Genomic DNA, 26,005 nt, shown 5'->3' with positions numbered 1-26,005 from the left:
ATCTCAAATTCAAATCCTAAGGCCCACATATAATATTGTCATACAACACATACATATATATAAGACTTTTAACATGCTCTTAGGGCCCACAATCTTTAATAATTATAATGTTTTTATATATATATATATATATTTTTTTTTTATGAAATAATTAAATTATATGTACATCTGTTTTGTATACCAGATTATAATATGAAAACATGATTAGTAATAATCAAATGAGATTTTTAATATTCTTTTGATGTATTTGACTAGTTCAGTTAGGTTCGTGTTGAACACAGCTTGGGTTGGACAAAAGCTGGCATGAGTTTTTAATGTTGTCCATTGATCTTTCTCTCTTTGCTTTCTGCTTTCTAGTACGACTTTTTGGGCCAAATATTTAATTATTATTTTTATTATCATACATTTTTGTTTTTCTTTTTTCTGTAATACCCTGAAAACCCCCGTTTTGCTGCATTATTGTGGCCTGGACGATCTCGTATTAGACAACCTCGCGATCTTTAAGCAGGGGATATTTACATTGTATACCGTACTACATAAACTCGCACTCTCTAAACAGGGAATATACCTGTGGTATATATATTCCGGGGTCCTGACGTTCCTTTGTGCGGATCTGATATTCGCCTGAGCAGAGCAGTCAGGCTTTTTCTTTTCTTTGGAGTACGAAGGTGAGCAGCGAGAAGCCCTACTTTTTATCTTCTTCTTTTTTGCTTTTTGTTCCGAACAATTTAGTGTTTTATGCACATTTGTGAAATGAAATCGGGTTTTGTAGGGGGTTGGATAAAATAGGTAGAGTTTTTAGCAAGATAGGCAAAATTTTGGTGACATGGACGAGATTTTGGTAGAATAGGGCAGAAATTCGGGAAACTACGGTGTAGCTAGGTGTAATTTGTCGGTATATTGTGAAATTTAAGCTTGTGATTTGCATACCAAATTGGCTGCTTTTAATACCAAATTGGCAGACATGAGGTGAATTTTGATAAGAATCTGTTAGACTGTGGTTGGAATGGAGGTGTTTGAAACTAATCTGCAGCGGTACTATAGAAATAAGCTGTATGTGCATAAGATCAACAAGAATATATTCAAACTTTATATTATGGGTCCAGCAGGGAGGCTTTAAACGTTGGATTTCAAACTCTGTATTCAGGGTCCAGTGCATAGGCAGCAACGCTAGATTTCAACCTCTACATAGAGGCAGATTCAGAAGCTCCTACTAATGTTATTTGTTGTGAACAAACCACTCTTAAAGCGAGAAGATTCTATTCCATTTTGTTTCTCAGATTATGTTTAGGATCTGTTTCTATGGTCAGCAAACCGCAGATTGAATATGGTAAATTTAAGGTGTAATTTGCCTAGATTGACTAACCATGTTTTGCTAAGAAGTTATGCATTTAGGATCTAGTTTACATAATCAGGCGCTATCTCTAAAAGGATGAGGACTTTTGTGGTCAATTGTGGACAAGCTGTCAAAAGTAATTGTTGATTGGATCAGAAATCATTGTGTGTATGTTGTTTTGCATTTTGAGAAAAGTGCCAAAATCTAGATTTTCGTTTAAAACATAAAAAGATCACATCCACTTGTAATATGAGATCTTCATCTTGTTGAAAATCTCCTATGAAAAAAGGAAGCCGGAGATATTGTGTCATTAAGTAAATCATCCGTTTAAATTTAAGGCAGAGGGGCAATTTACAAGTAATGAGCAGTCAGAGATGTGTTGGTGTACGGTAACAAGGATGGATGTGTGAAGCCCTTGACTACTTACTATGAGGTGGAATCAGGAATGCCAGTGCTAGATCTATGAAGAAAAAGGACTAGGACAATGTGGAGACTATGGGGTATGCAAATTGTGTAGGTACATGATTTATGTGGTACAAAGTTAAGTATCAATACAGAATTCAGAGAAAACTCACTAGAAAGACATAATTGGGCTCTAATTTATATCTATCAAAGTTTACAGAGACCATTCAAATTATGAGACCAGTCAAGAAAGCTGGAAAATTCATGTTTGTTTTGCATACAATTAGGAATTTTTGACTTGTATCAAACTTGCAAGGAAAACAAGTTTGATTTAATCAATACTCCATTAAATTGGTTATGGTAATAAGTAAATTTATCAAAGTTTGATGCAGTATGGATTAACATGAAGAGAAGCAAGAACATATAACCAACTTCATTCGAAATTAGGTCCTCTTTGAATGGACCAAACAATATGATATTGGTTGGCAGACAAAGCAAAATCAGATTCAGTATAGAGGAATTGCATAGCATTTGGGGACTATTTTGAAGAATGTCAACAAAGTTTTTTATTTGGTATGCGGTTGATAAAGATAGAGTTGGGTTGCAGGATATAGCAAAGTTTGGGTCATCTTCTACAAAATCGACTGAGTTAGATATTTGATAGAATATACAAAATTAACAAAAATTAACAATGTGGCAAACTAAAATTAGTTCTGCTAAGTGATAATGTAAACAAATTAGCGTCTTGTTTACAAGAAATGAAGCACTTTTAGCCAAAATGGGCACTTAGGTGTTTGTCTATAAAGTTTGTTGGATATGAAATGATTGTCAAAAAGTTAATACCAAGGAAATAAAAAAAGGTCTTTCTCAAGTGACATGTTTTTCAAGGTTGTTGCCCCCTTTTGTGCAAATTTTATTCACGCTGCTCTCGAGCCTTTACATTCAATAGCAAATCTGGAAGTTTGTGATTATAAATATGGGGCTTGTATTATGGTCAAAAGCAAAGCTTGGTATTATGAATAAATTTAGAATTGTTTTGGTTAATAAATTATACGAGAGAAAATAATAGATCAAAGCCAAATCTTTTACAGGCTAAGATGGGATGCTGTAGGACATTTGTAATTTTTATGTGTATGCTTTAATGAAGAATAAATGTGTAATTTGCTAAATTTGTATTTGAGCTGAGTCAAATAGATTTAGTTTCATTTACTCGTTTGGGGAGAAACTAGAAAATCCTTAGAATGTCAAAAAATTCAGCCAATTTGAGGGCATTAGCTTCCATTTTATGATGAGAATTGTTGACATTGTGGTGAGTTTTATTGGAAATGGAGCAAACGTTGACATTGCACATATGCCATTTCAAAATTTAAATTAATTTATGATTGGTTACTTACCTATTTTAATCTTGACCATTTGTTGAAAGTGATCTTGGTTTGCCATTTCAGTGCAGTAAAATGTCAGGGGGTGGTACACAACAGAGCTTGAGGAAGGCTTTGGGTGCATTGAAAGACACAACCAAGGTTGGACTTGCCAAAGTGAACAGTGAGTACAAGGTATTTCTTTCAATACCCACAACATATGATGCTACTGCATGGAGTGTTGAGCATCAATGACACTCATTTCCATAGTCTAAAAGACTAAATGTATTGTTTAAAATTCTAATGAACTATGGCATCTCCAGATGCAAGTCATCGGATTTCCTGAGATCCACTCTTATTTGTTTAACCTTTTCACAATTCTAATTCTTTCATTTACAAGCTGGCAGGATCTGGATATTGCTATTGTTAAGGCTACAAATCATGTGGAGCGGCCAGCAAAAGAAAAACATATCCAAAGTGGGTGAATGCATTCTATTTTACATTTGAATCTTATTGCTTTTTTCGTGCACTTTTAATTTTCTAAATACATCAAGTTCACTAGGTTGTGGCACAAATGGATACATCAGTAGGTGATTTAGTTGTCTTATCTTGAACAGAAATATCCAATCTGCACATTGGTTTGATTGTAAGTGAATTGGAGCAAATATAGAATAGGTCTCTGAGCAAAATCCATGGGTATATAATCTTACAATCTTTTTTTCCTGTCAGTTATTTTTGCTGCAACCTCAGCTGCAAGACCTCGGGCAGATGTAGCTTATTGCATTCATGCTCTTGCAAGACGTCTTGCCAAGACACACAACTGGGCGGTAATGTGTAATCTTTACTATAGCATTGAAGAATAGTGAGTTTATCCATTAGAATAGAAGGATACACACATTTCAGTGATGGCATTTCATCTCCTTCTTTCCTGGTATTGAACAGATAGATATAAATAAATATAAATTTTGTATCTTCCATGAATTCAAATGGATGGTTCATCCTTTAGGTTTGGCAATTTTATGGTGGCTTGGTTTGTTTCTAGATTGAGTTTCTTTGTGCTGAAGTTGTTCTACAATCTTCTACATATATATTTGGCTATTTCGCCTGTTATTGAATGACAATTGCCAAGCAAATTGGGTTTGGTCTTTCTAGTAGGAGCTTCAATTATTATTGAGTGAACATGATTTGAAGTCTTGACCATTCATTTCATTTTTACATTCACAAGAGTATGCAGCAAGCAGCTGATTAAACTCAAATCAAATGGTTTGTTTTAGAGGCCTTATGCTACTTAGGCAGTTGCGTTCTTGTCTTTTACTCCTTTTCTTTCAATTTCAGCAAAATAGGTAAGATTATTTGGTTTTGTTCTAGTTTTCTCTCTGTTTGAACTCTAATATTCTGTAAGGAATATTGTGATTCTGAGTGGTAGTTTGTTATAGTCCTTGCCATATATACTGGGTTTTTATTGAAAAACACCTTTCATGCTTGCCTGAGTAAACTTTTGGTCTATCTTACTAATTTCTATTGCCATGTTGGTTTCATGTCTCAGGTTGCATTGAAAACCTTAATTGTTATTCATCGTGCTTTGAGAGAGGTTGATCCCACATTTCGGGAGGAACTGATCAATTATAGCAGGTCCAGGGGTCACATGCTTAATTTATCCCACTTCAAGGATGATTCTAGTCCAAATGGTAATTTTTGTTGTTCCTTGGCCCAATATTTTAATCAATTTTTGTATAGGATTGGCAACAACTTGAAACAAATTTGTTGTATTTTGTTCAGCTTGGGACTATTCGGCTTGGGTGCGTGCTTATGCATTGTTTCTTGAAGAGCGATTGGAATGCTATCGTGTACTCAAATATGATATTGAAACAGAGCGCTTGGTGAGTAGCCCTTAGCAGCTTGGATTTTGCATCTATTAAAAGTTCGATCTCATGAACAGTGTTGTAGCAAGGAACTGTGTGAAGTTTTCACCACCATAATAGATCTTGTATTTTCTGCTTTACTCATTGAGTTTTATATGTATGGAACTGGGTGCTCAGATTTAATAGAAGGGACACAAAAGTGGGGATGCTTCAAATTGAGTAGCAGGTTCTAGTTTGGCCAGTTTCAACAAAATGGACATCTATTAAAGACATCAAATTTTCAGTCCATGAGATTGTTTGAATGCTTCTGGTTAAAACATTGAATGCAAAAAGTTATTATACGCAGTTTTAACCAGAAGTGTTCGAACAACATGGACATCTTGAAACAATTTCAGATTTTAGAAAAATATTAAAAGTGTCCATTTACCATTAGAAGTTAGGATATTTGGTTGAGCTTTAATATAAGCATTTCACTGATGTACTATCTGAGTGAAAGCACAAGCTCAAGTGAGGTGGTTGGATTGGGAACACAGGAAGGGATGCAACAAGGTTAGAGAATTTGACAATTAGTCTGTGGGCAATATGCATATGATTGCCTAAAGGACACGTGAAGATGAAATTTGAATTACCTACAACAAATTCTGTCCTAGATTCCTGATATTCCTGTTTTGCCTATAAATTAATGTATTTACAGTTTTCTTTACTATAGCAATGAAGACTATCATTATGCCAAGAGTTGTAACTATAGTGGCAGCATGAGGTGGAGTGTAATGGTGTGAGCATGTTAATTGGTAAGAAAAACAATCTAAAAAAATATTAAATAGCTGACAAAGTAATATATAAAAATATATAACTGAAATAGTAAATACTAATAATTAAAAGACACATAAATTTCAAACAAAAAACAAGCCATAGAAAAAATTAAGAAGAAATAATCAAAAGATAAAAAATGAGGAGTTGTTCTCTATGCATAAAAAATAATAATCATAAAAAAAAGTTACTTGACAAATACAACATTAATATTAAAAACTTATATAGTAGCAAAAAAATTAAATTGATCATCTCTTAACAAATGTTTTCATTTTCAGTCGAGCGTAAATTATAACAAATAAAGGTGAAATTTATTACTACTTTATGCATGATAGGTGAACAAGTTTTCACCCACTTAAAAAAAATCAATTTTCACTTTCGAAATTTTATTATAAATATGGTCTTCATTTTATTGCTTTAGGTTAAACGTATTTTTGATAATTTAATTTTTTGACTATTTAATAAATTTGAATAACTTAATAATATTTTATTATCCATACTATTAAATATATGAAGATATTAAATACACTAAGAATAGATATATAATATGTATCTAAATAAATACTAGCATAGATATCTTAAATACATCTATCGAAAAGATGCCAAGAGATGTCAGTCTAGAGGCCTGTTGTGACCATTTCACACATCGCCCCATTAAAATGGGGACCCCCTCTTTTTGCTCGTTTTTGCTCACCTTTCGCTTTGCTTTTTAGGGTTTTGGTTTAGTTTGTTAGTTGTCTGGACCAGGGTCAAGCCTTAGGGTTTCCATTTTGACGTTTTCAGGCCAGAGTCCAGTCCAATTTTGAATTTGAGAGCTTCCTCCCGAGGGATGCAATTTTGGAAATAAAGTGAATTCGCCAGAGGCTAAGTAAGTTGGTCTAGTTTCAATTGGAATTTTGAGTGCAACTCTGAAAATTTGTCTAAGTGTTGATGATGAGATTTTGATTTTCGTCCAATTGAGTAGTTTTGACCAAATTTTGAAAATTTTGATAATTGATCCCGGGCATTGGAAATGACTTGTTTTTGCCTTGTGAAGTGATTAAACTCCCGTAATCTTGATATTTTGGCCTGTAGGAGCAAAATCGCTCCTGTCCCTTAGTGAAGGACCGGAGCTTGTTTCTCAAGATTTTATTGTCTCTGCAGGATCAAGACAAATTTTTGACTGGAAATGATAAAGGGAGGCATGATCTTTCCGTTGAATATAATTTGAAGAATTTCACAAGCATGGAAATGTGCTAGGAGCAAAAATCGCTCCTGTCCCTCAGTGGAGGACCGGAGCTCAAAATCAAACATTGCCTTGTCCTTGCAGGATTTGAGCAATTTGACGATTTGAGAAGATCCAAGGAGGTGCATTTTATCAGTTGAATATAATTTGAAAGCACAAACATGAGGAAAACATGACTTTGAAGCTAAATCGCTCCTGTCCCTCAGCCAGGGACCAGGGCGAAATTCAGTAGTAGCTCTCGTCCCTCTCCCAGGGACTAGAGCGAATTTCCTCATGAGGCATGTTTTGGGCAAAGATCAAGCAAGTTTTGAGTTTGAGGCAAACAAAGAAGGCGTAACGAACCTGTTGAAGACAAATTGAAGAATGCAAGACACCAAAGTGAACTCCATATTGGCCTAGGCGCTCCTGTCCCTCAGTAAGGGACCAGAGCGATTTTTGCCTTAGGTCAATTTCTCACCAAGTTAGAATGAACTCCAAGGCAAAGATGAATGAAAGGGGGTACTACAAGACCATTGAAGATAATTTTGGAAGTTAGCAAAGTGTGATGGAGCCTATAAGTGAAAATTCGCTCCTGTCCCTCAGCCAGGGACCAGGGCGAAATGGTAGCTATCTTGCCTTCCACCCAAATTCAAGTCATTCCAAGTCAAAGTATAAGGTGGCAAGGACATTTTGAGGTGTCTCGACGAAGAACGAAGTATCAAAGACCGCCAAAGATGAAGGAATTGCACTATATGCTTAAGTTCGCTCCTGTCCCTCAGTCAGGGACCAGAGCGAAATCTTCATAAAGGCTTAAATTTTGAATATTGATCACGTTTCAAGTATCCAATAAGGATCAAAGGACCTCGTTTTACATTGTGAAGGCAATTGCAAGTTGATAAGAACAAGGATGCGCCCAAGACACCAAAGTTCGCTCCTGTCCTTCAGTGAAGGACCAAGGCGATATTCACCATATTGGCCAGTTCTTTCAAAAATCACGCTAAGTCAAGGACGTACAAGGTTGCACAGGGTCAAAGTGTTCTTAAGAAGATGATATGCGAGGAAGTTAAACGTCAAAAGGTGATCAAATTGAGCCAAGAAGCTAAATCGCTCCTGTCCTTCAGGCAAGGACCAGGGCGATTTTCATTAAAACACTCATTTTCCTTCGAGGATCATGTCAAAGCAAGATTGTATTAGGTCGAAGATATCATTTGGAAGGCAATGAACATGAAGCAAAGGTTGAAAGACAGCAAATTTAGACTAGAGCACCAGGTTCGCTCCTGTCCCTCACCAAGGGACTAGGGCGAAAACCATTTAAACATCAAAATGCCTTGTTAAGGACGAATGAAGCAAACGTGGAATTGAGGAATGGCGTTGTTGCTTGCCTCATGATAAAGATTGGTGATCGAAGAAGCTAAGGTCAAGGAGAAAATATAAGGTTCGCCCCTGTCCCTCACCAAGGGACCAGGGCGATATCAGCTTTAGGAGGCACTCATCCACAAAATCAAGTCGATCAAGCTTGAGGTTCCTAGCGAAAATGCCAGTTTCAACGTGGAGATGGTGATTTTGAACGTCGAAGGTGAGAATCCAGGTTAAAATGACAATTCGCTCTTGTCCCTCTCCCAGGGATCAGAGCGATATGGTTCGTATTTCTCAACTTCAAATTTTGGCGCTAAAACATTTTTGGGATTTTATTAAATGCTAAAAATCGATAAATTTAAAAAATTCAATAGCATTTAAAAATAACGCATGATATTTATTAATTAATTTTTTTGCCTAAAAAAAAAATCGAATTAATAAAAAACGAAGGCATTAATTAATTAATTATTAATTCAAGTAAAAAATCAAATTAAGCGCTTGGATTTAAATTCTTACAAAGTATTCTTACAAAGTCGGCCATTGGTTTTTTATTAAAATTGTTTTTAATTATCTTTTAATTACCAAGTCGGCCTAAGGTAATGCATGAGGTAAGCGCCTATAAAGGGGGGTGTTTATTTCATTTTCAAATCATTATTCAAACATCCTTCACATGCGATTTGGAGAGGTGCGAATTGTGTTCAAAGTGGAGTGGATTTCCATTCCAAGCAAGGAGCGAATTTAGCAAAGGAAGTGGTGCAAGTTTGAGTTAAGCGAACTTGTCAAAGACTACTTCAAAGACTCCAAAGGTGGCGAAGTTGTTAAGGTGGACGTTCATTTGAAGAGAGATCACGTGGGAAAGCTTCAAATTTTGATTTTGCCTAGGCGAATTTCCTTGTTTTGCTTTTTAGAGTTAGCTCTCAAGTGAGGTATGGCGAAGTCTTCTCTTGTTTTGAATTTTGATTGTCTTTGCCTTAAATTTTGAATTTTGAAATTTTGAATTTCAGTGGCTCAATCGTTTTTTAGGAAATGATAACTCAAGGACTTATCATGAAGTTTCCTAAAATTAATATCTAATCTATGTTATACATTGCAAAATCTAGTTTCTTATTATGAAATGTTGTGTAGGTATGGCGACCCCGAAGGCGGGAGCATCCACCAGTCGTCCAGCTCTCATGAAGGAAGATCAAAAGAACGAAGAACTGGAGACCAAGATCGTGTCTAAGTGGAGCAACATTGGAGATACCAACTTGGGCAACTTCAGTACGAAGAAGTTTCGAGAGGTCCCTTACATTGGCAAGCCATCACCTGTCGCCAGGAGGATAATTGAAAGTGGCATCATTAAGGCGGTCGGCTTCCCTCCAGCAGTATAGTGCCATGAGTTGATGATCGAGTGTGCTCGTCATTATGATCCTCAGTCCAGAACGATCGTGTCCAAGGAAGGAAACACTTTAGCTTATCTTTCAGAGGAAGCTATAAGTGAGGCTTTCCATCTTCCAGAGCACAGAGATATGGTCTACAAGAGCATAGAAGGAGCCAGGTCCATGTACGAAGATGATCCAGATGCTTGCCTAAGCATCATCAACAAGAACTGGTTACTAAAGAGTCGTCCTCGCCTGAGCAAGATCCCGAACACACCACATAGGATCGATTTCCAGGAGGAGTACAGAGATTTGATTACAATGCTCAACCGAGTCACAGGAGCTCCTCAAGCCTTCTACTTTGAGAGGTGGATGTTCTACTTTATCCAGGTGATAGTTCAGGGAAAAGGAACAATTCATTGGGCTAGAATAATTAGCCATTGCTTGGACGTACAGTTGAGGAGACTCAAGGCTACCAAGTCCTTCCACATGAGTTCATACGTCATATATGCCTTAATCAGGAGCTTTGAGTACGCAGGACTACCTCACAGAGGAGTGATTGGAAGAGGACCCGGCGAGGTCAGGGTTTGTGATTCCTATGTCCACTTGCATCATCCGCCAGGAAGTAACTACAAGTTAGTTAATGATACCTTCACGATGAACATCACCAGGACGTTGCAAGGTGGGATTCACAATAGGCTATCACAGGATGCACAGGAACTAGTAAAGAGGTACGGTGCTTGGTTTATCCAATTTCCGAAATTTACTTATATCAGGGTTCATGGATGTCCTTCACCTCCATACATGTTGCCGAGATATCCGACAGACAGAATAGTGTTACTTGAGGTAACAAGACAGTTGGCAGCTTATGCGAAGGCGTTCAGACACAGACATGGAAATGGAGTTCCTGTACCTATCATCTTACGCAATTCAGTTGAGGTATGTCCTAATGCTTTAGCCATGGATGACGCAGAGAAGGAGTTAGCTTTGTATTCTTTTTCATTCTTTGCTTTGAGGGAAAGCTTTGATCCACATGGATATATAGAGGAGACAGTCGGTAGGAAGTTTAAGCATGAATTTCAGATAGAAGATTTTATGATGAATCTCCTAGACGATCTTGAAGTGAAAAGAAAGATGCATTCTAGATTGCCTTTGGATTTCATCAGGAAATGCAAGATTTACAGAGTGGCCGACCAAGCTCAGGACAGTGGCAGACATCTCCAGTCATCCTATGACCGAGAAAGCAAATCAGTAAGGTTAGATTGGAATGAGCCCGAGGTCGTGGATCTAGATGCTTTGATGGCTCCAGTCTTGTCTTGTACTCGCAGATGGATTGATGTGCAGCATCAGAAGTTGAGAGAGCAAGGCATAGCTATGACTTTCACTTTGGAAGAGAAACCAGCCGAAGGTGGAGCTAGTGTAAGCGAAGGTAATCCTAATCCCAGAAATGCAAGTGAAGGCAACCTTCGAAGTGCAAGTGAAGGCGATCTCCATCCAAGAGGCTCGAAGAGAAAAGAGAGACCTGAGAAGAAAGAATCTTCCAAGAAGAAGCAAGGGGCCAACCGAGATCGCTCATCCGGCACATCTTCTCGACAAGAGAAGAGGACACTTGAAGTAGAGGATTCTATGGAGTCAATGGTATAGAATGATAAAGAAGGACAGGCACCAGGTGGATCTCTTCAAGACAATGAGTTGCATGAAGATGGGGAAGATAATGAAGTAACATCTCCTCCCAGAGAAGAAGAATTGCTCAAGGAAATACAGGTTAAAGAGACAAGATCTGCTATCCCAGATTGGTTGAAGGAAAGATTAACTAGGGTGATCGTGATTGAGGACGAAGACAATGTAATTGATTTGGAGAGCCTTGTCGGACATTCCCAGGAAGTGACAGAAAAGAGGAAGGCTACCAAGATGTCCAAGATGATTAGAGATGAGACTGGATCCAGAAAGTTGCAGATAGCTACACCGGCAGTGGACAAGTATGAAGGTGAGATCCTAGCAGAGGAATATGATATAGAGACATTTGAGCTAGGTCCATCCACAGCCGAGTAGACACTAGATGATGCCACTGATTCATTTGAGGCCTTGAAAGACAAGCTTAGGGAAGAAATGGAGAAGAATAGGAAGCTTGAGAGAGAGGTCGGTGCATGGAGAACATATTTCAGCCATCTCAATCAGCCTTTAGGACGTCAGGATCCAACAAGATCACCCATACAGGCACTTCCCCTTCAATCAATTGGCGAAGCAGAGAGATTCAGGAGTATGGTCCAGCGTATGAGTACTTGGATGGACAAATCTCATACAGTTGCCGTAGAATTTACAACAAGGATGATGAAGACTATTCATAGGGCTATCCAGGTTCTTGAGATTATCCACAACTTGATGATAACAGTAGCTGCTTTTGCTCATACCAAAGAGGTTATCATTCCTGTCCTGCGAGTAATCAGACAAACATCGAAGAAGGTCTTAGTGCAGGAAAAGATTATGGATGGAGGACCTCACAGTTTACTTCAGTGGTCAACCTTACTCCAGATGAAGGAAGTTCTCTTCGAGGACATCAGTACTAGATGTAGCCATGTTGAGGAGGTTATCAACCCGATCCGGGACAGAGTATTTGAGGTACTACGTACCATTCTTGGCAGGAGGATCGAAGTTGAAACAGATGTGGATTTGCAGGAATTGGAGGATAGAATCAAGGTCATCTTTTGCAAAGATGCAAATGTTATCACAGATGAGCAACGGGACCAGATGTTTGCTACCATGCTCCTGATTGAGAAAACTAAGGAACTTGAACCTGAAGGGGACGCTACTCTTCTTGAGGCATTTGATCAGGTCATCCACTTGGAAGAAAGAATGAAGAATCTTCTCGAGATTCCAATTGCTGAAATCGAAGGAATCGTGTCTAGATTCATTGCATATGCTAAAAAGGAGCATTGGAAAGGGAATAAGATTCTAGATGAGAGATTGTTATAGATGACATGGCACCTTAATTGTCATTGGTTTATGTCTCCTAGATTTTCGTGCCAAATTTTAATAATTGGCTATGCATTTAATGTTGTGCAATAAAAGGGGAACTTTTGTAATAAAACCCTAATTAGGGTTTAGGTGTCATGATCTTGACCATTGATCTTCTTTTCGATCTGGACTGTACATTGTAATTGAGGATGCTATATATACCCTCATTTATTTTCATTTTGCATAATGAGAAAATTAGAGAGAGTTAGAAATTATTGATGTATTAGAGAGATTAGAGTTTAGAAGCAATTTACTTTTGTAGCAAGATTGAGCTTTGAGAAAGGAATTCAAGCAATTGTTGTACATGATGGCTTTGAGATCAATGAAATATTGAAGTTATGGTGTTTTGTTGCAATTCTTTCGGTTATCTTCATGGTTGTTCATTTTCCTCGAATCATTCTCAATCGAAGTAGTGTGTTAATTCAAAGGACAAAGTGTTGGACTTGATCTTTGGTAGGATTCGTTTTCCAAACCACTAGCTTCTTGCTGATTGTAGGAACGCCTTGCGTGGTCGACTGGAGATATTTGAATCGTTTAAACCTTCAATCATTGTTGTATCTTGGATATGTACCTTCGTGGTAGTGTCCTTGGTCTTTGATGTATTGAAAAATCATTTGTTACCTTAGAAGATCGCATCAATTTCAATTGAGTTGTTAATTTATGGCAATATTGAAGTTGGTAGAATCTCACCAAGTCTAGTCCACATCAAGTCATTCTTAGGGTTAGACTAGATTAGACCTCTTGCAAACCCTATCCTTTTGATATTTTTTGAAAAGCTTGTTCAGTTTAGCAAAATCTTCGGCAACGTAAGGCCCCTTGATGACACAGCAATCACAACGACCACTGGTGCTTATCCACACGTAGAGACCCTACTAAAAAGAACATTGGAGTCATCCTAACTGATCCTTCTTGCGAAATCTTCAGCAGTTAGCGACTTTATTCAAGAGAGGATAAGATGCCTTTGGGTATTTTATTCTGTGTATGATTGTGTACAAAATACACGTCAACAAGGCCCTAATCTTTCTCAGTAAAAATTTAAATATAGGTGCCTAGAACTGATATCTCTTGGTGTCTTTTAGATAGATGTATTTAAAATATCTATTCTAGTATATTCCTTGTATTTTGCTATGAGTAGGATTTAAATGTTTAATGATTAACTTTTAAGCAATCTCAGAAGAAATGATAGTGTCAGTTATTTCTGCCCGAGTTGATTTTTATTTTTCACCTTTTATTATTTCAAGTTTGATTTTTTGTTCTGATCTTTTTTATCTTGAAATATTGCTGCAAGAATGACAATGCTGAACTATATTTTGGTTATTTTATTCTCAACAGCTATGAGTGCCTTTTCTTTTCCTAGAAGCAATCTGCACAAATCCCCCCTTACATTCATAAAAGGATACTATTGATAATGGAGACTATGGGAATTTTTTTGGTATGCGATGCTTATTTGTATTTGGAAATCATACCAGGTTAAAATCTCATTTCAAGCTCAAAGATTTAACTTTTTAGTCTGCATTTATGCACTGTAAATAGGCACTAACACATTGGAAGTGCTTTTAGTAACTTAACAGAACAATGTATAGGTTTGAAATGGAAATAATTCCTTTTCATAAGTAATCATATCTTGCATAATTTCAGATGTTTGACTACTATGTTTTGTCCTTAGCTGTTGACTAGCATCATTTTTTCTTCTTTGATTATATTGAAACTTATTTTTAACCCGTTCCTTGCTAGTCACACTATTTAGATTAGCTATTCAAACTTTTTTTTAAATAGAATTTTGCTTATCTCTGTTGCAGAGAACCCGGGAGCTTGACACTGTTGATTTACTAGAACAGTTGCCAGCGTTGCAGCAATTTCTTTTCCGCCTAATAGGATGCCAAGTATTATATCAAAGTTCACTTATCAAATTTCATTTATTAACTACCACATTTTTTTGGTCACTTGTATTGATAGGTTGTTTTGGTTATACAAAATTTCCAAGGGCTTTCTGGTATTAAAATACTAAAGAATGATTTGGGTACAATTAACCTCATTTGATAACATAAATATGTGCAGCCAGAAGGGGCAGCTATTTCCAATTATGTGATCCAGTATGCTGTGTCATTGGTTTGTAGCAACTTTTCATTCTTTTTCCAGCAAAGTTTTTTCTGCTTTCATTTGACACAATTGGTATTATTTTGTCTACTCAATGCCTAATGTTGGCAATTCTTTTGTATTTGGACATTAGGAGTTTAGGATCGTCTTTTTTAAGTTGATTAATATTGCAGGTTTCAAGAGAAAGTATTAAGCTTTACAATGCAATTAATGATGGGACGATCAACCTTGTCGACAAGGTCAGAAGTCTTGTGGTTTTATATATATATTATTTTGATTTATTTTTTTATGCTATTTTAATGATCCATGCTAATATTTCATGTGTTTGCAGTTCTTTGAAATGCAACGTAATGATGCTCTTAAAGCTCTGGAGATATACAGGCGAGCTGGAAAACAGGTTTAACTTCATCACTTCATATGTCTTGTATGTTCACGGTTGTCTTTAGCTTCCTATAAGAAAGATACTAAAATGATTCTTCCACTGTATGTGTTAAATTGTTTAGCATCATTTGTTTTATCAGATGCTGTATAGACCTATAGCTTCTATTTTGTTTTCTTTTCCTGAGGAGTTATTCTTTCTGAAAAAGAAGATTCAAGCAATGTCTCTCTAATGGATTGTCTTGAGATACAAAATAGTTTCCAATAAATCCAAGTTGAGCTCTCCGTTTTCCAAAAGTTGCTTTTAACATGTTGAATTCAAGCTTTTAATTGAGATATAGTTTAACAATTTTTTCAACTGGCAATGTAGACTGAGAGACTGTCAGAATTTTATGAAGTTTGCAAAGGCGTTGACCTTGGACGTGGGCCAAAATTTCCTCCCCTTGAACAGGTAATTATGGCATGTTTTCTATCTTGTTTGTTTTAATTTTCAATGTAATTTTCGATCTAATCAACATATTATAAGATACTAGATTAAAGGCAAGTGCAAGGTTCCTCACTCTTATGGTTTGCTGTCAATCAAATTGCTGATCAGCCTCCGGCATCATTCATTAATGCAATGGAAGAGTATGTTAGAGATGCACCAAGAGCTTCTTCAGCTCGTAGGGAGCTGGTATGTAGTGATCATGTGTGAAAGAAAATACATAGTTTATTGCAGATACTGTTAACTTATGCTTTAATTTGGTATTTACTTTCAAATGATAGTATTAAATACATGATTAAATTTCTGACAATTTTTTTTTATATGTTATGTTTCTTTCAGCAGAAAACTGAATCCATTCCAAAGGTTTTAGCTCTGGAGTACAAGAAAAAGTCAGAACCTGAGGATGACATATCACCATCACCATCACCACCTCCCCCCCCTCCATCTGAACCTGTTAAGGAGGAGGCTGCACCTGTACAGCATGCAACACCTGACCTTTTGGTAAATCTTTGGAACTACAGCATTGGGCACTACAATATTTTTTTCCTTGTAATAGATTTCATTACAACAAAGAACTTATATAGGAAGAGGATGGTATACTGGAAGGCAACTTGCACTCTATATTTTAACTTAGTGAGATTGCATATAATGGTTTTATACTTTTATGTTATCTGTAGGTCTGACCAATGCTTAACTAACTGTCATATAACCCTTAATGTCTGGCATACTAGGGCTTGGATGATATTAGTCCTGATCCTTCAGCACTTGAGGAAAGGAATGCACTAGCCCTTGCTATCGTTCCTGCTACAGGTAAGCTGTTCATATTGTTCATATTAAACATACCAAGGTATTTCTATTAGGGTATTTTGACATTTGAGCTTCTTTAAATTGCAGACACTGCTTCGAATGGAAATTTAAATAATGCTTTAGATTTGTCAAATGGGGCCACTGGTTGGGAATTAGCTCTGGTTACCACTTCAACTTCTAGTTCGAGTGTCCAAGTAGAAAGTAAACTGGTAATGTCAGTTTTCCTTATTACTGGTTTTGTTAATTTCTTGGATGGAGATAGGAATTATTCTAACAGTTAACTACTATATGCACTTTTGATCTGATTGCTTTTGTCTTGTTTTTGCAAAACAAGAAGCCTATGTTTTTTTTGGATAACTAATGATGTCAATGAAGAACCATCTATCTATGCAGCTAATCAATGCTCAGCAAATTCATACAGTGGAAAACAAGAGATGGCTTAATGAAAAGTGAAAACTAATCTTTATTCTGTAAAACAAAGTTACATTTACGGCCTTAGAAACTTTCAACATAAATCAGTCATAAGCCTTTGACTTACAATGCTCTCAAGGATTACAATTCAGATCTTGTACTTCTAACTGAAGCAAACTTCTGCAATAATTCCTCTACCACCATGGCTAACCATTCTCACATTTAGGCTAACTCTCCACTGGCTTCTCAATTGATTGGCCACCTTTATATGATGGAGGTTAATGTATTAAGGTAGCACCAACCAAAACCATAGTACAATCCTCTTGGCAAATAAGAGAAGGATCATGGATTCATTATTCAATGATTGGATGCACCTTCATGAAATGTGTAAATGACCTCGTCTGGATGTATTGTGAGATTTGGACCTCAAAATTTGATGCTATTCCATACACAAATCTCTCTAATTAAATTGGTGACCTTGTACTTTGGTGTGAAGTTCAAATATATGTCACACAATACTTTAGGCCTTCTTTAACAATGTGTAACTAACTACAATTTGCAATAATGCATTAAATACAAAATTAGACATGTGGACACTTTTATGACTCATGTAAGGTTTCTATGGTGAAGTTGCCATGATGATTGGTTGTAACTGCAGTAAAGTACGCCTAGGTTACTATTTTACTATAGAATTGCAGTAAGAGAATGTGATTGTGGCAAAATCCTGATGACAACACACAAAAAATCTGCAAAAGATAAACAAACATAAAGCAAATAGTTTACGTTGAAGCAAGATTGCTCATTGGCTTAGGATGCTTATTTATCAATTTAGAGGGATCTATAAGGCCCTTGCTCATAACAGAGAGCAAACAGACAAACCAACTACAGGTACCACTGGTCACAAAATCGCAAATAACTCAAATAAGATAAAAACGGAAATACAACCAACACTAGAAAAGCTACACTTTCAAAGATAACATTAAATAACACATAAACAGATCCAACAAAGCAGAACACCTAAAAAAGCTAATGCTAAAAACCTCAAAACCACCTTTAAGAAACAACCTCAAGCATTCGCAGAAACCATTTCACTCCTTTGGGAAAGGAGTCTCTTGATTGTCCAAAGAGTACTATCAATCACTCTCGAATTTTGCATTTGAAGTTCCTCACGTTATACATTGAGAGCTTTGATCAATAGTTCCTGAGGTTCCATCTGAAGTTTTTCAACTTCTAACTTTATCCCCTACACTTCTTTGATTTGTTCATAACCAACACCTTCCCCATAGAAGCAATGCCCCACCCTGACATTCCAAAACATCTTTTTCGACGGAAATTCCTAAAGAAGACAATTCTCCTCAATGTTCCATAGAGTTTTGGAAAGAGGGGGAGGGGGGCAGTGCAAATATATTATAGTACTTGAAAATTTTGTTTAAAAAAATGTATAAGAAACTGAAATAGCAAACTATAAACTACTAAACACAGAATATCAATCTATAATACATATTCAAAATTACAATAATGATGATTACATTGAAGTATAATGGGTCAATGTCTGTAATGTCCCCTTTTGGGATTACCTCCCTAATATTTACCCTAGATTCACAAATCCAAATAAACATGGAACATAATATAGTTAGAGATATAACTTTATCCAAAAAGATGTAAAACAAAATAACTCCTTGCTGAGATCCTGCAATCATGTTAGACAAATATTGAAGATGCAATTCATAAGATCAATCATTACTAGGGTTTAAGAGTAAATAATTTAAGTCGTATAATATATCTAATTTGTTATTAGGGTTCAACCATAATGGAGTATGGATAAGGAGACGTGATAGGGTGCATGCCCAAGAGATCATCTACCCTAGGCCCAAGAGAGGATATACCAATCCTCTTGGCCTCATGTGGCCTTCCGTCATCTCATATGAGGTGGTGTACCTGGTGAGGAATCCTATAACCATTCCCCTTCATCATACCATCCTTATTCTCCTCCTTATGATTGGGCTCCTTAATCCAATGGTCAACCATGATAGAGGTTTTGAGGCGAAACTACAATAGGGTGTCTAGAACATCCTTCCCTTCTAAGCCCAAGGGTGGGGCACTCCTTGCACCCTCATGGCCTCATGTGACTATCAATCACCACCATGAGGTGGTGTGCCTAAAAGAGGACCTCATAACCGTTTCCCCTCCTTGTATTCCCTCATTATCTCTATCATGGTTGTGTAATGCCTCCTTTTTAAATGCCCTAGTTTTTGCCTTAAAATCCTACTAGGGTTAGGAACATCAACTTAATCATAGGATCACTACGCAAGGAATTGGGATTCCTTAGCGTAGTGATCCACCATGATAGAGGGTTGGGGTGCACTTACAATAGGGTGTCCCGGAAATCCTTCCCTTTTAAGCCCAAGGGCAGCACTCCTTGTACCCCCTTGACCTCATGAGACCCCTGGTCACCACCATGAGGTGGCGTACATAGAAGAGGATCCCAATGCTGTTTCCCCTCCTTGTAAGCCCTTAAAACCCCTATCATGTCTGATTATAACATTTAAGCAAAACAAATAAAGAATCCTACATAATGGCATGTATTCTATATATATTATATATATAAGCAATCATAAACAAATATCATATTTCTAAACTGTATGCACATTAATCAGCAGTGAGCAAACATAAACAGATTTATTACACTATACATATCATAAGAATCCATACCAAATCACAGATATATTATCAAACTGCTGTATGCCTGAGTCTGTTATTAATATCCAATCTCAATCTCTTCAATCCTTCTTGGAGTGGTCAGTTTGTTGTATAAATATCTCTCTATTGGGATGAGGGGTAATGTCCTTTCCTCAACCGTGGGTGAGGAGTCTTGTCTATTCATAAAGTTACAGCCCTAATGTTGACTTTTCATAACCGCGGGAACCTTGTGAGGAACCACACTCCTTTGGTGTTAATTAATCTATTTGTCTGGAACATAAATCGGTATGTAAATTGTTGGGATTATTATGTGAGATTGTTGCCCTTAATGTTATCATACAGGTGTCTTATAGGGGACATCCCTTAGTGATATTGCTTCAGCAGATTTTCGATTGTAGAAATTGTGAAGTCTTACATGCTGTAATACAATTTCATACGACTGGGTCACTGTTTATATAATGTCAGATCGGGGGGCATGACAGGTTGCTCCAGCATTGAAACAGACATATGAAGAATTACACATTATTGTCTACATTCCATATATAAGGAATCATATAATAATATATAGAATCACAGTATTGCATCCATATTATTCATATGTGAATAGATATATATAGAATCAGATCATATTGCCTACCACCAAATCACGAGTGTGATACTCTTAATGATTGTATGCCTAAATCTGGTTGCCTTGTATCAGATCTCTTCTTGTTCATTGCCTATCCTTGGTCTGCTGGATTTGCCTTTTATATCTCTCCTTTGGTGGTGGATGGTTATGATCTATTTCTATGGACACAACTGTTAGAAGTAGAGGCGTCTCTTTGTTTGCTTAGTGATGTCTCTTCATAACCACACCCTTTCTTATCTTGGATTAATTAGTTTACTTAACAAGTTATTTTGCTTTGCTAACCAATTATTAGGTGGGATCGCTGCTTTTTAGGGATGATCCAATATAATATATGTTTGTTTAATACTTAGTAATTTCCCTTGCATATGCCCTGCTGTATAATTTGGCCTTTTGCAAGATTCACGATCACTGAAATCGTGAAGTCTTATGTTTGTAAGACAATTTCATATTATGGTTTTGCTGTTTATCTGATGTCAGATTGGGGTCATGACAATGCCTCAATGGTCTAATCATCCAAATCCTTTCCAAATACCGCGGCAAACTCCTTGTTGCTAGAACTACTTGACCCATCCAGTTGAAGGTTCTCCAAATGAACATTAACCAACTGTGTTTCTTAATGGATAGAGGGCAGTGGTTCCAATCCTTTCAGGAAATTATTCCTTTCTACTATTACATTAAAACTATTTTGAAAGAGAGAGTTAATTTTAGTTACTTCTATAGACACTATATTAATGGATTCAGTAGTTTACACCTAGAAATCTACCAGTATAAATAAAAACAAAAACAGTAATTTTGTGACCACCAGTGCAATAGAATTTGCCAATTTCAAAGTAAGCTAATTAGATGTCAAAATATTGTTTGCCACTAAATTGACTTCTTTGGAATGCTTTCCATAGCTTTTTTATGTTTGTTCAATTCCTCTTCAGCTTTTGCACGCATCTAGTTTAATTCAACTTGCATGCATGTAGCTGACTTCAACTTGTATGTGTGGCTTTTGCTTAAGTGAAGCTGCATGTTAAACAAATAATGGTTGCATTTATTTGGCAATGCAAGTTCAGTATTTTTTATTAGCATTTTTGTTCAGCAAGTGTTTTTGTCCATGCTTATGGAGGGTGGGAAAGCTAGCTGGTCATTAGTTTAATGTTTGTTTGAGATTTGTAGAAGTCATTTATAGAATTGGTGCATATTCTGCTTCTGTTGTTGAGATCAAAATATGCACTTAAAATGTAGTGAACAGAAATAAACTTTTCCTATTCCACATCAGCCCAAAGGATTAATATTTTCTTGTATGTATGCAGGGAATGGATTTCACCTAAGGAAATTACCTTTTAAATGAATAAAATTGGCTTATTTTGGAAATTCATATTTAGTTAGTATCTTTTATTAGCATTTGTATTCTGCCTGCGTTCTTTATTGTGGTTATGGAGGAGAGAGAGAAGATTCACTAGCGATCTATAAATTTGGTGTATATTTGAATCTGCTTGAGATCAAAATACTGTGATTAGAAGTAGTGAATAGAACTAGGCTATTTTCCTTTCCATTTCAGTTATAGAGGATTTCAACTTTATTTGTGGCATTGCAACCTAAAAATAGTATACAGTGGAGTTTTCTCTTTGTCTTTAGACTTTATATAATGTTAATGGCCTTTATAAAAGCAATCAGTGGAGCTTTCCCTTATATTTTTTATAATTTAATTATTCTTACATGTCTTTCTACAATCCCAGTCAGCATAGTGCATTTGTAGGTGCTATGCTAGTTCTGGGAAATTCACGTGACTGTTGATGTTTATGCTGCATAGAAGAAAAGAGGCAATACATAGAAGAAAAATGGGTGCAGTTTAAGAAAAAGTGGGCAATGTAGTTGGTAGTCGGTCAAGCTACACATTATCCATCACACATCACTCTCCCCTTCTATCTGACTGGATGGTAGGTGGATGGAGTAGAGAAACAGAGTGGAACAGTGTGCATTTTTACTATACACATTATCCATCACATATCACTCTCCCCATCTCTCCAACTGGATGATAGGTGGATGGAGTAGAGAAATAGAGTGGAACAGTGTGCATGTTTACTATCTCTAGAAAGGAATCAACTGTGTAAAGCGTTAAGAGGATTGCAGGCAGGTGGAAATAAAAATGGTGATTACAGTAGCATAGATATAAAGGGCACAATGTCAAAGAAAAATGAGTGCAGTCGAAGAAAAGTGCGCAATGCAGGTGGAGTAGACCAATAGAATGCTGGTGTGCATGTGTGTATGCATACTTTTCTATAGAAGGAAACAGACTGTGAGGCCTTTAAGAGGATTGCAGGAGGGTGGAAATATAAATGGTTTTGATAATTGGAAGTTTTGGCTGTAGAAAAAGATGATAGCTAACTGTGGGCAATTAGAGTGGGGAGACCTTAAAGTTAAGGGTATTGCGGACAGGCAGAAATTTTACCAGTGATGAAAATTGGAAGTTTTGGCAGTGGAGCATGAAAGATGATTGCAGGCTCTGGGTGACTAGAGAAGTGCAAGGAAGGATAGAGTATTGTTCTGGAGTAATTTACACAGAAATCTTAGGTTAGTGAAGGAAAATATAGCATTTGATGCAATTTAAATTTTACAGTATGGCAGACAGTTCTGCAAGACAAATTACACTAGGCAGTATAGATGTGAAAGATGATGTAAGGAAATGCAGCAGTGTGCATGTATGTATGTAAACTTATCTGTAGAAAATAATTAACTGTATGAAGCTTTAATAGAATTGCAGGTAGGTGGAAATATAAACAGAGACGACAACTGCATAGAAGTTTATAGACACAATCTAGAAGGAACACGAGTGAAGTGGAAGAAAAATTAGGCAAACAGAATGTGACAGTGTGCATGTGTGTATGTATACTTGTCTATAGAAAGAGATCAACTGCATGAGCCATTAGGAGGATCACAGTTATGTGGAAATGTAGACCATGATGGTAATTGGAAGTTTTGGCAATGGAATATGGAAGATGATTGAGGCTGTGGGTAAATAGAGCACAATGCCTTAACAGAATGTTGCAAGTGGTGTGGAAATGTATGGTGATGATAATTGAATGTTTTGGAAGTGGAGCAAGAAAGATGTCTTCAGACTGTGGGTCACTAGAGAAATGCAAGGATGAATAGAGAATTGTAAGAGAGCAATTGACAACAGAAATCTAAGGTTAGTGAAGTAAAACATAGAGAGGGATGCAGTTTACAGCATGGGCAGGCAATTTGACAAGAAAAATTACACAGGCAATAGAGATGTGGAGTGTAGTATAGTAGAAAATTGAAATATTGGAGTAGGGAAACAGTGATGCTGCAGATGGAGAAATGGAACAAAAGAGATCAATGCAAAATAAACAGCAAATGGAGGGGCATAAGAGAATGACGATGTTAATCTTAAGATGGACATTGTGGATTAGGAGATAGTTTTCCTCAAAAAGTATACGGCTTTCTAGTTTGGCTTTGAAGTTTTGTTTCTAAGCCCAAGGTTGCTTGGTGCTGAACGCCTGAGCCATGGTCAATGTTTAACCTTTGCTTTCAGATGCATATTAACTTTAAATAAATTATTTTTGATACAGCAATTTGGATATTAGAGTAGGGAATTCTGTTCTAAAGGTGGAGTCATTTGTCTTTGTCTCCTTTAAACATGACATATAAATAGGAACTTATTAATATCAAAGTAAAAACAAAATGTTTTTTTAATTTTTAATTTTGGCTTTCAGGTCAGTAGGCAGCAATTCTCTGTAAATATGTTGGTCAACTTTGACTTATTCATTGTTTGACCTTATATGACATTCTTTGACTTATATTGCCAAAAATTTAAATTTTTCAAACACAAATTTTTTCGTACTCCTCCAGCTTCTCCTCTGTACGAATGCAAGATGTTGGACCTTGATTCAGAAGGCCAGCTTCTTCGCAAGTTCTGAGAACCAAATTGACCTTGCATTCTTGAGTACAATTTGTCATATGGTATACTCATTTTGTATGAATAGAGTTATTTGGACTATATGTCCAGAAAATATCCTTGAAAACAGTTCTATATGTTGATTGAATATGTTTCAACATAGTTTACTTTTTGTTGGAACCACAACTATTTTTCTAAAAGGAACGTGGATGCTATGATACAAACTACACATGTAACAGTTTACTGTAGCTTGTATTCCTTAGGAACATGGATGCCATAGTGTTATTTGGACTAAATGTTCAGAATATTTACTTGAAACAGTTCTGTATGTTGATTGAATTGAATATCCTTGAACATAGTTTACTTTTTCTTGGAACCACAACCATTTTAATAAAAGGTATTTGTGGATACAATCTACACGTCATTTGAGTTTACTGTAGTTTATATTCCTTAGGAACATGATGCCATGGTGCAGATTCAACAACTTATTGTAGCCTTTATACCTTATCTTCCAACAATGTTTACTATATTTTAGTGTGTCAAGTGTAATTGGTGCTTCTCTCTTTTGCATTAGATGTCCTATGTTGAGGTAGAAGTAATTTTTTAATTCAGAGAAATGTTGTTGACTGGTACTTTAGGTTAGTTAAATTATAGTTTTTCTTTTTAATTATTATCATATGGTAATTTCTTCTATTTTCATATTACAAGCAAGAACCAGGCTATTAATAGTTTCATTCGTATCACAGCTATATCAAGAGGTGCAATTATATTTTGTGAAGAATTCAATTGCCCAATTGGTGTAACGGGTTTTACATTTTTATCCAGGGAAATGTTTTGTAGTGTTTGGCTTGGTGTTTCCTATACAACTGCTTTTATGAAATTGCATTAAGTAGTGGATAAATATATAACTTATTTGGCATGCCTTTGGTGTCAGGCTGGTGGACTTGATAAGCTTACACTGGATAGTCTATACGATGATGCAATGAGAAGACAAACAAATCCATCTAGTAACTACCATATGGGTCAAGTGGCACCAAATCCCTTTGAGGCTACTCCAATGTTGCAACCAGGTCAAGATCCCTTCTATGCTTCAAATAAAATAGCTCCTCCATCAGCCGTACAAATGGCCTCTATGGCATATCAACAACAAGCTTTTTTGGCACAGCAGCAAATGATGGGGCAACAAGTTGCTCCCAACCCTTTTGGCAATCCATATCAAACTACACATCCTTATGCTGCTGGTCCTCCGTATCAGGCCCAAAATCCATATGGGAATGCAGGTTACATGATGTAGGTGTATTAGTAACTTGATTCTTTGAAGAATAAAGACTGTTGGATCACAAATGTTACATATTGTTGCCATTTGGATCATTGGACAGTTTTTTTTCGCTTTGTCGTATATCGACCTTGATTATGTAAGCATATGTCAATTTGTAGTCTGTCATTGTTTCATTCAGCATCCTTCATAATTTTTAGTCATGGTTGGAGAGGGAATGAGTTTGGGAGAAGTAAGATTTGTTTTGTGACTAGTGAGTCATTGTGCAGTGATTACTGCTGAATTTATTTAAGAAATGTATCATATTCCAGTTAGTGTAGTATGCTTTTATAGTAAAATATGAGATTGCTATCGAGAGATTTAGAACTTGAGATCTGTATTAAATGTCTTCTGTAACGGTTCATCATATTAGAGACAATCAGAACTCAAGCCTTTGTACGAATTCCTCCTTTTGGGGTAATATTAGCTGAAGCAAATTCAATGCTTTGTCTCAATTTTTTTTCTTTGTTTCCGGTACATATCATTTATATCACTTTTTCTGTACTATTTTGTAATTACAGATCGCACGTGGGTATAGTGTAGTCCAGATATTGTAATTTCCAGATGGTTGTATTTATTG

The 26,005-nt window shown here is 36.4% G+C and overlaps 1 protein-coding gene across 3 annotated transcripts; it reads left to right on the top strand.

Moving 5' to 3' along the window:
* The first annotated feature begins 223 nt into the window (after positions 1 to 223).
* Positions 224 to 25,880, top strand: LOC131075507 (putative clathrin assembly protein At5g35200). Of its 3 annotated transcripts, none has more exons than XM_058012353.2 (16): positions 224 to 668; positions 3,184 to 3,291; positions 3,504 to 3,573; positions 3,826 to 3,923; positions 4,643 to 4,784; positions 4,876 to 4,976; positions 14,501 to 14,584; positions 14,760 to 14,810; positions 14,972 to 15,037; positions 15,130 to 15,195; positions 15,547 to 15,627; positions 15,772 to 15,849; positions 16,000 to 16,161; positions 16,392 to 16,470; positions 16,555 to 16,676; positions 25,045 to 25,880. In XM_058012353.2, the coding sequence occupies exons 2-16, from the start codon at positions 3,193 to 3,195 to the stop codon at positions 25,402 to 25,404; spliced, it is 1,659 nt and encodes a 552-aa protein (XP_057868336.1). In that variant the 5' UTR covers positions 224 to 668; positions 3,184 to 3,192; the 3' UTR covers positions 25,405 to 25,880. The 3 variants fall into 3 exon arrangements, with proteins under 3 accessions (XP_057868336.1, XP_057868335.1, XP_057868334.1); XM_058012352.2 differs by lacking the exon at positions 224 to 668 and adding an exon at positions 855 to 1,330 and having other exon boundaries at positions 16,003 to 16,161; XM_058012351.2 differs by lacking the exon at positions 224 to 668 and adding an exon at positions 868 to 1,330.
* The last annotated feature ends 125 nt before the right edge of the window (positions 25,881 to 26,005 follow it).

The sequence above is a fragment of the Cryptomeria japonica genome, chromosome 5 (genome assembly GCF_030272615.1).
Source record: "Cryptomeria japonica chromosome 5, Sugi_1.0, whole genome shotgun sequence".
In the NCBI taxonomy this organism is placed as follows: Eukaryota; Viridiplantae; Streptophyta; class Pinopsida; order Cupressales; family Cupressaceae; genus Cryptomeria; species Cryptomeria japonica.
Note: the sequence above shows the minus strand (reverse complement) of the source record. Positions and strands in the feature narration are given on the sequence as shown.

Excerpts from the sequence above, each read along its gene's own strand:
- LOC131075507 (XM_058012351.2), top strand. Across the intron at positions 3,924-4,642 it reads CCAAGACACACAACTGGGCG|GTTGCATTGAAAACCTTAAT; the intron begins GTAATGTGTAAT and ends TTCATGTCTCAG. Across the intron at positions 14,585-14,759 it reads TCCGCCTAATAGGATGCCAA|CCAGAAGGGGCAGCTATTTC; the intron begins GTATTATATCAA and ends AAATATGTGCAG.